We start from the raw sequence: 13,095 nt of genomic DNA on the forward strand, positions 1-13,095 counted from the left end.
TTTTTCAATTAGTCTTTCTAGAGCAAAAAAGTCCCATAAAGGCCAAATACGTAGATAACTGAGCACATATGTACCATAATATGTAAATATGTGTGAGCACTGGGCGTACCGAACAGAAAACGGTGGAGGGGCCTTTTGAATAAAGGTATGCAATAGGGTATTATGATATGGAGAAGATGGTAATCCTACTCAAAAGTTGGTCTGTGGTAAGTGAAGGAATAGTTTTGTCGAGCCGTTTTTGTGCGTCTGATGTAGTGAGTATGAAGGGATCACAAAATGTCTATAAATCGTAAGTCCATGAAGATGGAGATTAATGAAGAATGAAGAAATCAAACGTACAAAGTGAAATTAAGCTGCCGATATATGTTATATCGTCATTAGACTGAAGAAACAAAAAGTATTACCCAAATCTCATTAAGGGGGTACAGAACCCCAAGCGACTTACCTTCCGCCTATCGCCTATAAAATTGTATTTTGCTATAAATTTGTATATATCATAGATACGTATGTATATTAATTATATAAAACATTTTTAAACACACATTTCATTTGCTGATAACACCAACGTGTCACATTACTCATCCTCATTGAAGAGTAATGTTTTTGCCTTTTATCTACGAAATGACACCGCTGAGCCCCTAAACTAAGCTTCCAGGTTTGCGATAAAATTTTGTGTCAGCAACGAAGATGTCAATAACGATATGATATAAGCTATCGAATGTGCGGCAAGTGCCAGTTTAGTTTTACCCTTCGAACGAGTTTGACGAAGTTGCGACGGTTTAAGAAACCTTGTGCAAAATAAAACAAGGATATATTAAGTGCAAATATTTTTTCTATTTCGCGAAAATACTTCGTTAAAAGTTACATTTAAAAACGTTTTGAAAATGTACAAGTTTTTGCAATACGCAGCAATCGTGAGCTTATTCTGCCTCTTCGGCAGCAACGTCGTTGTGGCACAGAATGCTCCACCAAGTCTGACTCAGTGCCTAAATGCGAGCAGTTTAACGAATCTTACTAGCGCTGTGAGTGTCATGTGATCCAAACCTTTTAGTTTTCAAAATACGTAATATTGTTCATTAAAGTATTGGAATGTATGACATATTTGAAAGGAAATTGATTTCAAAGGATGAAAAACGATTTGAAGGAGAAACAAATAAAAATTAATTTTTTTTTTTTCAAAAATAATTTCGAAAATTATATAAGCTATCGCATTGCGCTGAAATCACATTTTACAAAGGTTACATATTTCTAGAAAAACGAAGTAAAATTTCGATTTTTTTAATTTCTTTTTATGTTATTTATCCTGAGTAAATTTTCAAGTGGAGTGTGTTAAATTTTTTATAGGCACATAATGATTCATTTATTCCAAAATAGCTTAGAAAATTAATTTTATTTAGAATATTTTGAAAAAAATGCAGTTTTGTACTAATGTCTTAATACAATAATTAAGTATAACTCTTGTAATTAAAAAAAATTTAATAAAGTTCTTAAATTTTATAAATTTATTAAATTAAAATATAAATAACATTTTTCTAAATTTATATTTTTTTAAACATTAACTAAGCAAATTTATTGATGTTATTAATTACGAAAGAATTAAATTCTTAATAACGGGTTTTTAATATTTTATATTTTAATTTTAGTTATTTAACATTTTTTCATGTTTTGGATTATTAAAAAAAAGTTAAATTTAAATATTTTTGAATCTCAATTAAGTATTCATTAATCATTTAAATAATTAAAAAAATCCTCTAAAACAATGTAAATTAATCATGTGTATTTTTCCGCCACACAGTTTGAAGGCCAATGGTACGAGGCGCTCCGCAGCCCAGCAAGCCAATCGAGCTGCGTGGGTCTTGACATTTATTCGAACGCGACGGGCATATATCTCAACCTCACCACACCGGAAGATTCGCATGCGTTGTACTTAAATCAGACCTCAACCTATACACTAACACCAGTTGGTGAAGCCAATTCGAGCATCTCGGCAAATGTCACCTCACCTGCGGGCGGTTACAGCTACCCAACAGGCAATAACGTAAATGTGACAATTAAAATACTGCAAACCGATAGCGCAAACTACGCCGTTCTCTGTGGCATCAGCTCCAAGTCGAACAGCTCATTTGGCCTTGTGCTCACACGCCAACGCGTGGTGACAAATGCCTCATTGGCATCGTATGTTGGACAAGTCAATAGCACCTATGCTGGTTTCGCCAATTTGTCGACTGTGAATCAGGGTCCTGTGTAAGTAGCTACTTGATACAGCTATAATTATTCCCTTTATATGTTAAAGTAGCTCAAGTCGGCTTGAGTTGTTGGAAGTCAGTAAGGTTTTTCTAAGGAATTTATTGGAGACTTGTACAGGTGTTTTATCAGAAATAAAAAACTTAGAATCAGAAGGTGCAGATTATCGTAAAACGGTGTAATAAAAGACACCCAGATACAACTTATAAATCTAATTGTACATATTAATGCAAGTCTACTTAAGCTACTTTAACATATTATCACTTGTAGGTGCAAATTAGTGTTGCAATCTGAACTTTGACCCTGTGATGATATGTTCTGTAATCATTTTATGTTTTAAACTATGTGTTTAACGGTTAAAAAGAACAACCAAAGTAAAAATAGATATGTGTATATTTATATACAGTTCTAAATTTATAAAAATATAATCTCTTTATTTTATTAAATTCATTTATGTAAATTTTGTATTTAATTTCATTTCCAGTTGCTATCAAAACTCAGCTGCCACTCATGCCTCGGCCTTATCGTTGGTCTTCGCAGTTATATACGCCGCCATTAAGTTTACTAATTAAGTGTGAAGTTATGTTTATTTAATATTTTAGCTTATTAAATTCCATTACTCAATTTAAATTATATACGTACTTATGCTATTGCTTCCACACACAAGTGTACATATTTTTGTCATTACTGTAAATCACAAAACCCGAGTAAAATTGTGATCACACACAAAAAATAAATAACGGTATATGAAATTGGCTTAAAAGAACAAATACAACAATAGAAAATATTCCAGCGTTATTCCAGCAGCGTTGTATTTTTATTTGTTGCTTTCGAAGCATAAAAAATATAAAATTGGATTTGATAAAATTAAAAATTAGTTATTTTAATAAATAATATGAAATTGAAAAACAAAAAACAATTCTTTCAGCTTTATAAGTACTGAAAATACATATATACACATAACAACAAAAAAAAAAATAAAAAATATTATTTATTATTAAAAATCTATGAAGTTGGGAGTCATATCAGTAATTCTTTAGTACTTGAAGTTTTTGAAAAATGAAAATAATCTCGCATTGTGCATCATGGAACCACAATTAGACAATGACAACGACAACGCTTCACTAGAAGTTTAACTGCACTCATCGAATCATGTCCCAATTCACTCCAATTACCATGGAAAAAGCAAAAAATAATAATAAATAACTCAAAGCTAAACTCATGAACACTGCAATCAGAAATATTTTTAATTTGTGTTAATACTCTACAGCGAGCGCCGTCAACAACACATGCCACATTGATAAGATACCGCTAAATCAAAATTGAAAAAAAAAATATGTGATTCCTCATTAAGTTTTTTCTTTCGCCATAACTTCTGTGGCGTTGTGTAGCATACTGAGTACATGCGAACAAGCAGAAGTACAAATTAAACTTGTAGGTGATTCTTTGGTTCTTTGTTGGCGATAAGAGGGAAATTGAGGTTTACTGACAACTAAGGTAAACAAGTGAGTCATGTGTGTCGTGTAGACGGAGACAATTTGCAGTTAACCATATATTTGTGACTTGTCTACAGAAGATAACACAGTGAAGAAAGTAAAACAAGTAAGGAAGAGCTAAGTTCTGGTGTAACCGAACATTTTATACTCTCGCAATTTATTTATTTAACTTTATTTATATTATGTAATACTCAATTTGACCCACATATTCGTCATATATATTGTATAAAGTCCATTGAAAGTTGGAAACCCAAATATTAGGTTAGAAGCACCGTGGTCCTCATGTTCGATATATGGGGCCTTGAAAACCCTATGGTCCGATTTCGGTGATTTTTAGAATGGGGCTGCCACACTATAAACATAGTATTTGTGCAATGTTCTGCACCGATATCTTCACTAGTGCTTACTTTATATATTGTAAAGTAAACGATTCAGATTGTCTTCAAAATTCTGGTATATAGGAAGTAGGCGTGGTTGTGAAGCGATTTGGCCTATTTTAACAAGATATCATTGGGATATAAGCAAACTATTACAAACCAAGTTTCATTGAAATCGGTCGAGTAGTTCCTGAGATATGGTTTTTGACCCATAAGTAGGCGATGCGACGCCCATTTTCCATTTTGTAAAAAAATCTGAGTGCAGGTTCTTATGTGAAATTTAGTGTTTCTGACGTTTTTCATTAGGGAGTTTGTAATTTTCAACCTAACCTTTGTATGGGAGGTGGGCGTGGTTATTATCCGATTTCTTTCATTTTTTGACGGTATTAAGAAGTGGCTAAAAAAGACGACTGAAGAAAATTTGGTTTATGTAGCTCAATTGGTTTCCGAGATATGTACAAAAAATCGATTTGGGGGCGGGGCCACGCCCGCAATTACATCCAAATATGCCCCTTCATAGTGCGATCCTTCATACCAAATTTTATTTCCATAGCTTTATTTATGGCTTAGTTATGTCACTTTATGTGTTTTCGGTTTTCGCCATTTTGTGGGCGTGGCAGTGGTCCGATTTGCTCATTTTCGAAAGCAACCTTCCTATGGTGCCAAGAAATAAGTGTACCAAGTTTCATCAAGATATCTTAATTTTTACTCAAGTTACAGCTTGCACGGACGGACGGACAGACGGACGGACCGACAGACATTCTGATTTGAATTCCACTCTTCACCCTGATAACATTGCTATATATAACCCTATATCTAACTCGTTTAGTTTTGGGTGTTACAAACAACCGTTATGTGAACAAAACTATAATACTCTCTTTAGCAACATTTGATGCGAGAGTATAAATATATCGCTTGAGTGGGCGTTTGAAGCGGAAAAATTATAAGCTCTATAGAGAAGCGGCATGTGTGCAGTGCTGCAATAACATTTTGTGGTTGGAGGCTTTGGTGAATTGAAATTTAAATTTATAAAGGAGAGTTTTTATGATTGCATCTGACTATTGATAGACAAAGATTAATCTATCTATTTAAATCTGAGTGAATATATTATCCAGGAAATCAGAAATGAGAACTGTAAATATAAAATAAATTGTTATTATTAGATGCAGACTGTTTCAGAAGATGTACACCTGTATTTGTTAGGGTTCCAGTATAGTGTTAGTCATTTTGCAATGAAACTAAACCAGATTCTTATTGGAAAAGGAGAAAAAGGAGTAAAATATCAATAACCAAGATAACTCAAATTGAACCCGCCAAATCTACAAAAAATCAAATAGTTATCAGTTTTTTGGCCATGGTGAGTTCTCTAGTTGTCTAGTCAACTCAGTGAACAATGTTAAGGTACAAAAGGGGATAGAATCGCTGAGAAACATTTTATATAATGGCTGTAGCTGAGTACAAATTTCAAATCATCTTTGTAAAATTAGTGGCAACCATAAATAGGAATAAGGTCTTTGGGCGCCAAGTTAATATATGGCTGTTATAGCACTTTGTTTCAAGACCATTATGTAGACGTTTCAAATCAATCTAGCTAGCGTAGCAGGCAGACACGACTATTCAGCAGTCCTGTTCAAATTTGAATGTATTTCAGAGATGAGTGAAAAATAATAGACTATATATATGCGCAATACAGAGATGACTTAAAACTTTTAGTTGTCATAATACCAAGCAAAAGTTATAGTCCAAAATACGCCGTTAAATTTGTCATTGTGTGCAGTTGGGCGTGATCATACTGTGCAACAAATTTCCACTAAACCTCAACCGTTAAACCATATATTCTACACATACATATGCATGTCTGTGTACATATATATGTATAACATATAAACTGCATTTCTTAAGATAAATTATTAATTACTTTATGTTTGCCATCACATACACGTATGTATATATATACAATTTGCTTAGTGCTAATCAAATAATTTTATCTGTCTGATATAATTTGTCACATGTCATGATTGACTAAAAGAATTAACTTAAAAAAACGTGAAAAAATAACGCAATTTTTTTCTCATTAGCCAATCAATTACAGCTAATTGCTTATAATTATCGCACCACTAATGTAAAAAAAAGTAGTTGAATGGTTCATAATTAGATAAAACATCAAGAATTAATGCATGCGCTTGATTGTAACAAATTTCTACTCAATGCCATAACTAAAGATACCTAAGGGAAGTGCTCTAATAAAGTTTTAATGAAATGCATTAGAAATGTCAACTCAAATAAAGATCGTTATGTAATAACACCAAAATTTTTAAACAATTCTACACGTCATCGACCATACAAGATCGGTTAACATTTCAGCATGGAAGTATTATACTCTAAGCAGAAATTAATCTATATTAACTGGCAGATAACTGAGGTACTATGAACTGTCCCTTTCTTATTCCTGATGTGTTTGAAACTATGATATAATGGCGGAGAAAAGAAAATTCAAATAAAGACTCAAAGAAAATAATACAAGCTAAGCTAAAATATCGTAAACAATTTATCTCTAAAACTTATTTATGTACTACTATATACAGGATCGCTTTTAGTCCATAATAGCATATATGTTACAGAAGCTCTTTTCTTGAACTCACTTCGTTTTGATTACCATTAGAACTCTGCGATCCGAGGTGAACGAGTTGATTACGGCGCACCAGTTTTACGATCTTCCATAAGATGTCACCAGTTCGTCAAGTCAAGTCAAATCTTTACGCATTTGGTCCATAGTAGTGTAAACTTCTCTTTTTCTCTGTTCTCACTAGCTGTATTCTGTCTCTCAGTATCATTGTTTACGTTCAGGTATCCGTTCTATATCAGAAACTCTATAGCTGTGAATAATGAGTCCAGGTTAGATTAAAATACTGTCATTATGTTTTCCGAAATAGACGAAATTATACATAACTTCGAAATTGGTAGTATTATCATTGATGTTGTAGGTTGGCATGGCAATGCCGCTGATGGACATTACACAATAATTTTTTTTTTTAATATTTTTGTTAAAACATATCATAGGTATAGCTAGAAAATGTAAGAAATCAAACAAATCTCTTACCTATCGTCCTATTAGGATTTTTTTGTAAATGGAGAACCTTTCCTTCGAAATTTCTCGTACAGTAGAGGAGAAAATTTGGTCAAAACAGCACGGTACCCCACACTGTCATTATCTTCTTCTATCATATCTCAAGAAGATTGATTGCCTTCAAATCGCTTTCGCGTTCATATTTTTTTCCATAAAAAATTGGATCCTTATTATCTCTTTGACTCAAAAATTATTTCCTCAAATATCAGGAACGCCTGCCAACAAATACAAGGAAGCTTCGACGTCGAAAAGCTGCAATCGCAACAGACAGTCAAGAAATTTGCACGACTTGCACTCATGCTCTCTGAGAGCACTCATCAGAATCTCGATATAAGGGAGCTGTGAAACGGCATCTCAAACTCATTGTATACCGCTGCAGCCGAAACAATTGGTCTCCGACAACGCCAAAAAACCAGTTGGTACGATGATCGACCACAACACGTTCTGGGTGGGATAGATATCCATAACTGAAGAGGGAAGCGAGATTTTGCAGACGTAAAAAGAAAGACGCCGAAATGCGTGAGTATGAAAAGCTGGCCGACATGGGTAATGTTCGAAAATTTTATGAAAAGATGAGGCGATCTACAGATGGTTTCAAGACCGGAGCATTATCATCTAGCGACCGAGGAGGTAATCTGGTAACGGATGTCCGGTGCATACTGGGGTTATGGAGGGAACACTTCTCCGACCTGCTGAATGGCAGTGAAAGTACAACACCAGGAGATAGCGAACCCGATTCCTCAATCGATGACGATGGAATAGATGTTCCATTACCCGACCATGAAGAAATTCGAATAGCAATTGCCCGCTTGAAGAACAACAAAGCGGCGGGGCCGATGGATTACTGGCCGAGCTATTCAAATACGGCGGCGAAGAACTGATAAGTTGCATGCACCAGCTTCTTTGTAGAATATGGTCGGAAGCATGCGTGACGATTGGAATCTCAGTGTGCTCTGCCCAATCCATAAAAAGGGAGACCCCACAATCTGCGTCAACTACTGTGGTATAAGTCTCTTCAATATCGCATATTAGGTCCTGTCGAGCGTATTGTGTGAAAGATTAAAGTCCATCGTCAACGAACTGATTGGACCTTATCAGTGTGGCTTTAGATCTGGAAAACCCACCATGGACCAGGTATTCACCATGCGCCTAATCTTGAAAAAGACCCGAGAAAGAAGAATCAACACTCACCACCTTTTCATCGATTTTAAACCTTCCTTCGATAGCATGAAAAGGAGCTGCCTCTAAGCCGCGATGTCTGAATTTGGTATCCCTACGAAACTAATACGGCTATGTAAACTGAAATTGAGCAACACCAAAAGCTCCGTCAGGATCGGCAAGGACCTCTCCGAGCCGTTCGATACCAAACGAGGCTTCAGACAGGGTGACTCAATATCGCGCGACTTCTTCAATCTATTGCTGGAAAAAATAATACGAGCTGCAGAGCTAAATAGAGAGGGTACAATCTTCTATAAGAGTGTACAGCTGCTAGCGTACGCCGATGATATTGATATTATCGGAAGCAACAACCGCCTCGTTTGTTCTGATTTTTCGAGACTTGATAAGAAACGAAGCGTATGGGTCTGGTAGTGAATGAGGACATAACGAATTATCTCCTGTCGTCAAACAAATAGTCATCGCACTCGCGTCTTGGTTCTGCGCAAGATTTGTGGACCTCTTAACATTGGCAACGGTGAATACCGCAGACGATGGAACAATGAGCTGTATGATTTATACAACGACATTGACATAGTTCAGCGAATAAAAAGACAGCGGCTGCCCTGGCGAGGTCATGTTGTACGAATGGATAAAAACACACCAGCTCTGAAAGTGTTCGATGTAGTACCCGCTGGAGGAAGCCGTGGAAGAGGACGACCTCCACTACGATGGAAAGACGAAGTTGGCGCCAAAAAGCTAAAAAGAGGAATGAGTGGCACGCTCTGGTGGATTCGGCTATAATCGCTTAAAGCGGTTCCTACGCCAAATATATATATATGTATATATATAATGTATTATCAATAATATGAGTATTATTATTTTTATTATCGGTAGTATAGATTAAAATCCATTTTGTTCATATTGTTTTTGTAGTCAAGTGAATCACTACTTCCTTTATTGTACTCTTCACTAAAGAAAATTATTCTACGCGTGTTTTACGGTGACTTATGGCATAGTTACATAATTCAAATTTGATAAATACAATGTGCACGTTTCATAAAACTGCATAACATCAAAAAGATTTTCTAAAAATATATAAAACTAGTAAATATAATATTAAAGCACACAAATATTGAGACACAAATCAACGGTATCCACAAGAAAATCTGCAGGATAATTATTGATATTAGGTGTGTTTTATTTGACCACCACAAGCTAATAGCTAAATCATCGACAAATAAAACGCATTTAGCTTATTTCATATCTTCGCTTAAAAATGAATAGTGTTAGCAATGCGGGCCCGAACTGTCAGCTGAAATGTAATTTATGTAAAAAAAAATGTTGAATTTATAAATCAAATTTCCTTTTTTTACCGCTTTTCTATAATATTCTGAGCTTTTAAGGAATCTACAATCATTATTAGATCCGGGATGGTCTAAATAAAAAAAGTTAAAGTTCGATAGAATTTAAAATTTTGGTTTGTTTACATTTTTATCTGTCAAAATGGGGTTTCTCGCTATTGCCAACTACATTTTTTGGAAAAAACCCAACTATTGTGAATGAAAAAAAACGATGAACTGGCAATGCCTCTAGTTCAATATACAAGCTATGATAGCTTATGACAAGCCAACATAATTATGTTGGCTAAGTCTTCCATACAAAATAAGCTAATAGCTTAATTTGCTGGTCAAATAAAACACGCCTAATATTTAGCAGTACATTCCGTAAAACTAGAACAACTTTTGACAGCCTTTGCGAAAAAAAGTCTGAAATATTAGTTATCGAATTGTCAGTGTTAAGTTGTGTTTAAGGGAGTCTTTAAAAAAGTTTTAAAAAAGTCAATATTGATATTGGTTTGAATTAGGGTTAGCATATAAACAAAAACGAAAACTTAACGAAAATAAATAGAAAAAATATTTACATAGGATTCACTTCAAAATAAAGCTTACGAAAGCTGATTTTTTTAGAGTCTTGCCGGATCTGTCGTATAATTAATATTGATTACTTTTTTACAAGGCCCAAATAGTACAAGTATAGTAAAAATTGTTCTTTCTTCATGCTAAAATTTTACTCGTCAGTATATTTGTAAGACTCACGTGGACATAAACACTGAATTAATTCCATTAAAAATGCCCTGTCAGATAAAAGTTAACGTTGACAAATTAAAGTATTATAATGCTATATAGGCACAGTTATTGTTATTGTTTTAATCCAATGCATTACACGCCACATAGGTTCACACAAGTTATTCAAGGGAATGTTGCCAATAATGCTCTGCGACTGTGTTGGACTGATGCACTTTTTACATTGTTTATCATTGTTGTTGTTGCTATATATGATGTATGTATTAACTTCTTATTGCGTTGCAGCGTTTTGATCTTTAATGTTGTTGTAGTTGTTATTCTCTACTTCAATTGCACCAGCACCATGAAGTAGGTGACCACAGCGCCAAGAACCTTTTTTGAGGGAAGATAGGGAGAGAAAGAAAATATGAAAAAGATGTTAGTGTTTTAATGTGTAAATACGTTTGAAATATAGAAGACTTGAGAGAATAAAAATCAAAACAAAACTGTGATAAATGGCGAATGGAAGTGGCAAATGGCCACTTTGTGGAGTGACAAACAAGCCAGCGCCAGACAGCACAGCATTTACAGAGTCGAGATTATTTTCCAAATACATTAAAATATGAGTGTGTGTGTGTGTGTCAAATTGCTGACTTGACGACACAAACAACCGCGAAACCACAAATTCAATGCAACATACCACAACAACAGCAATATAAACAACACATGTCATGCATACGCCAGCACTTTGTGACAAAAGGATAACAACAATAACAAAGAAAAAAACAGACACACAAACAAGTAAACTCTTACCGATGCAAACAAGTCCAACGAGACGGTGAAAAACTTCGCTCCTGATATGGACATCGCCTTTTGGCACTGCTGGCAAACGATCTGCACAAAAGTCTTGGCCTCCTCGGAGCCATCATACCAGTGACACGAATAGGCTGCCTCCATGACGGATGAGCTCTGCGGGTAATCGAGTAGAGAGAGAGAGAGAAAAAAAAAATTAAAAATAAAATGCGAAAAATGGCAAATGAAAAATTGCAAAATAAAAAGTTGCCACTGAAAGTGAAATAAAGTTTGTTGTGGACGTTGAAAACGCAAGTAAACTCGAAGACAGACCGGCGTTTAGTCGTGTGAAAAGAAGAAATTCAAGAGAATTGGCTGCAGTTATATAAGAACATAAACAAACACATTAGGGTGGTTCATATATTGAAGAAGACAGTTTTTGAGAACCGAATCTCATTAAGTCGATACTACTGAACCAAAAGTAATGTTCTCAGAAAATTATAGAGAAGATAAAGCCAGATTATATATGTACAGTTCTCGTGCGATAATATTATTAATTCTTGTTTTATATTAGGTTGGCAAATATCTCCCTTCTGCCTTTTTGTCTTTTGAATTTATGTGTAAAGCGCTACAGAGCTCGTATCTAGCAATACTACATCTTAGAAAGGTATTGACATAACCTACAAAACAACGCTATGCATGATTAGTTTGTATATTGCGTTCAACAGTTATAGAGGTGTGAAGATGGAGTTCACTAACGCCGAAATTCGCGCTATTTTAAAGTTTTCCTTCGTTAAAGGCGAATCCGCTAGAGAAACGTTCCGTTGGATTAAGGGTGTTTTGGGGGATGCCACTCTATCCTTTCGAACTAAGGAGGACTGGTTTCAACGATTTAGAGTGGGTGAAAACAACACCATGAATAAGCCAGTCGGCGGAAGACCTTTGACTTTCGTATTCCGATCAAATTATGGAAAACATCGAGTTAGACCGGCATGTGGCATCTCGTGACATCGCCTAGGAGATGGGAGTTAGTCATCAAACCATTTTAAACCACCTGCAGAAGGTTGGATACACAAAAAAGCTTGATGTTTGGGTGGCGTATGATTTGACGCAAAAAAACCTTCTGGACAGAATCAGGGCCCGCGATATGCAGCTGAAACGGAACGAACTCGACCCATTTTTTAAGAGGATTGTGACTGGCGACGAAAAATATCACATATATCACGATAATATCAAGCGAAAGCGGTCGTGGTCGAAGGCCGATGAATCGTCCCAAGCAGTGGCTAAGCCGGGATTGACGGACAGGAAGGTGTGATGCTTCTATATGGCTAGACGCTGAATTCTACGATCTACTGCGAACAACTAGACCGCTTGAAGCAGGCAATCGACTAGAAGCGTCCAGCCGGGACAACGCCAGACCACACACTTCATTGATGACTCGTCAGAAGCTACGGGAGCTCGGATGGTAGGTTTTATCGCATCCACCATATTGCCCGGTCATAGCGCCAAGTGATTAACCACCTGATCCTGTCCATTGGGAACGCTTTTGTGGTGTAAAGTTGAACTCAAAAGAGGCGTGTGAAAAGTGGCGGTCCGAGTTCTTCGCAAATAAGGAGGGGGCTTGTACGAGGAGGATATTATAAAGTCTGACAGTTTGGGAGATATGGAATTTTTCATGAAGTGGTTCTCATCTGATATTTTAGTACCATCCTAATGTAAATATACATATATACAACAAACAGCAGAAAAGAAATCCTAAAAGTGTCTGGAAAAAACTTAAAACACTCACTATTCGCAAACCTACAACAACGGCGGCGGAAGTGTGTCGAGTGCACATC

At 35.6% G+C, this 13,095-nt stretch overlaps 2 protein-coding genes across 4 annotated transcripts in view; one reads left to right on the forward strand and one right to left on the reverse strand.

Moving 5' to 3' along the window:
* Positions 1 to 718: 718 nt before the first annotated feature.
* LOC105213129 (uncharacterized) lies at positions 719 to 3,047 on the forward strand. Its single transcript, XM_011185697.3, has 3 exons — positions 719 to 1,022; positions 1,796 to 2,244; positions 2,729 to 3,047. Exons 1-3 carry the CDS (start codon positions 885 to 887, stop codon positions 2,814 to 2,816), a joined length of 675 nt encoding a protein of 224 aa, XP_011183999.2. The 5' UTR covers positions 719 to 884; the 3' UTR covers positions 2,817 to 3,047.
* Positions 3,048 to 9,317: 6,270 nt separating this feature from the next.
* The window catches only part of Orco (odorant receptor coreceptor), an 85,492-nt gene continuing 81,714 nt past the window's right edge, over positions 9,318 to 13,095 (reverse strand). For 2 of the 3 annotated variants that reach the window (XM_054225238.1, XM_011185696.3), the window contains exons 7-8: positions 11,279 to 11,434; positions 9,318 to 10,858 (exon numbers count right to left, since the gene is read on the reverse strand). In XM_054225238.1, coding sequence (XP_054081213.1) covers positions 10,808 to 10,858; positions 11,279 to 11,434 — 207 coding nt within the window. In that variant the 3' untranslated portion in view covers positions 9,318 to 10,807. The remainder of the gene's footprint in view (positions 10,859 to 11,278; positions 11,435 to 13,095) is intronic. The other variant, XR_008469962.1, reaches the window with a different exon arrangement.

Source organism: Zeugodacus cucurbitae, chromosome 2, assembly GCF_028554725.1.
Source record: "Zeugodacus cucurbitae isolate PBARC_wt_2022May chromosome 2, idZeuCucr1.2, whole genome shotgun sequence".
Lineage (NCBI taxonomy): Eukaryota > Metazoa > Arthropoda > Insecta > Diptera > Tephritidae > Zeugodacus > Zeugodacus cucurbitae.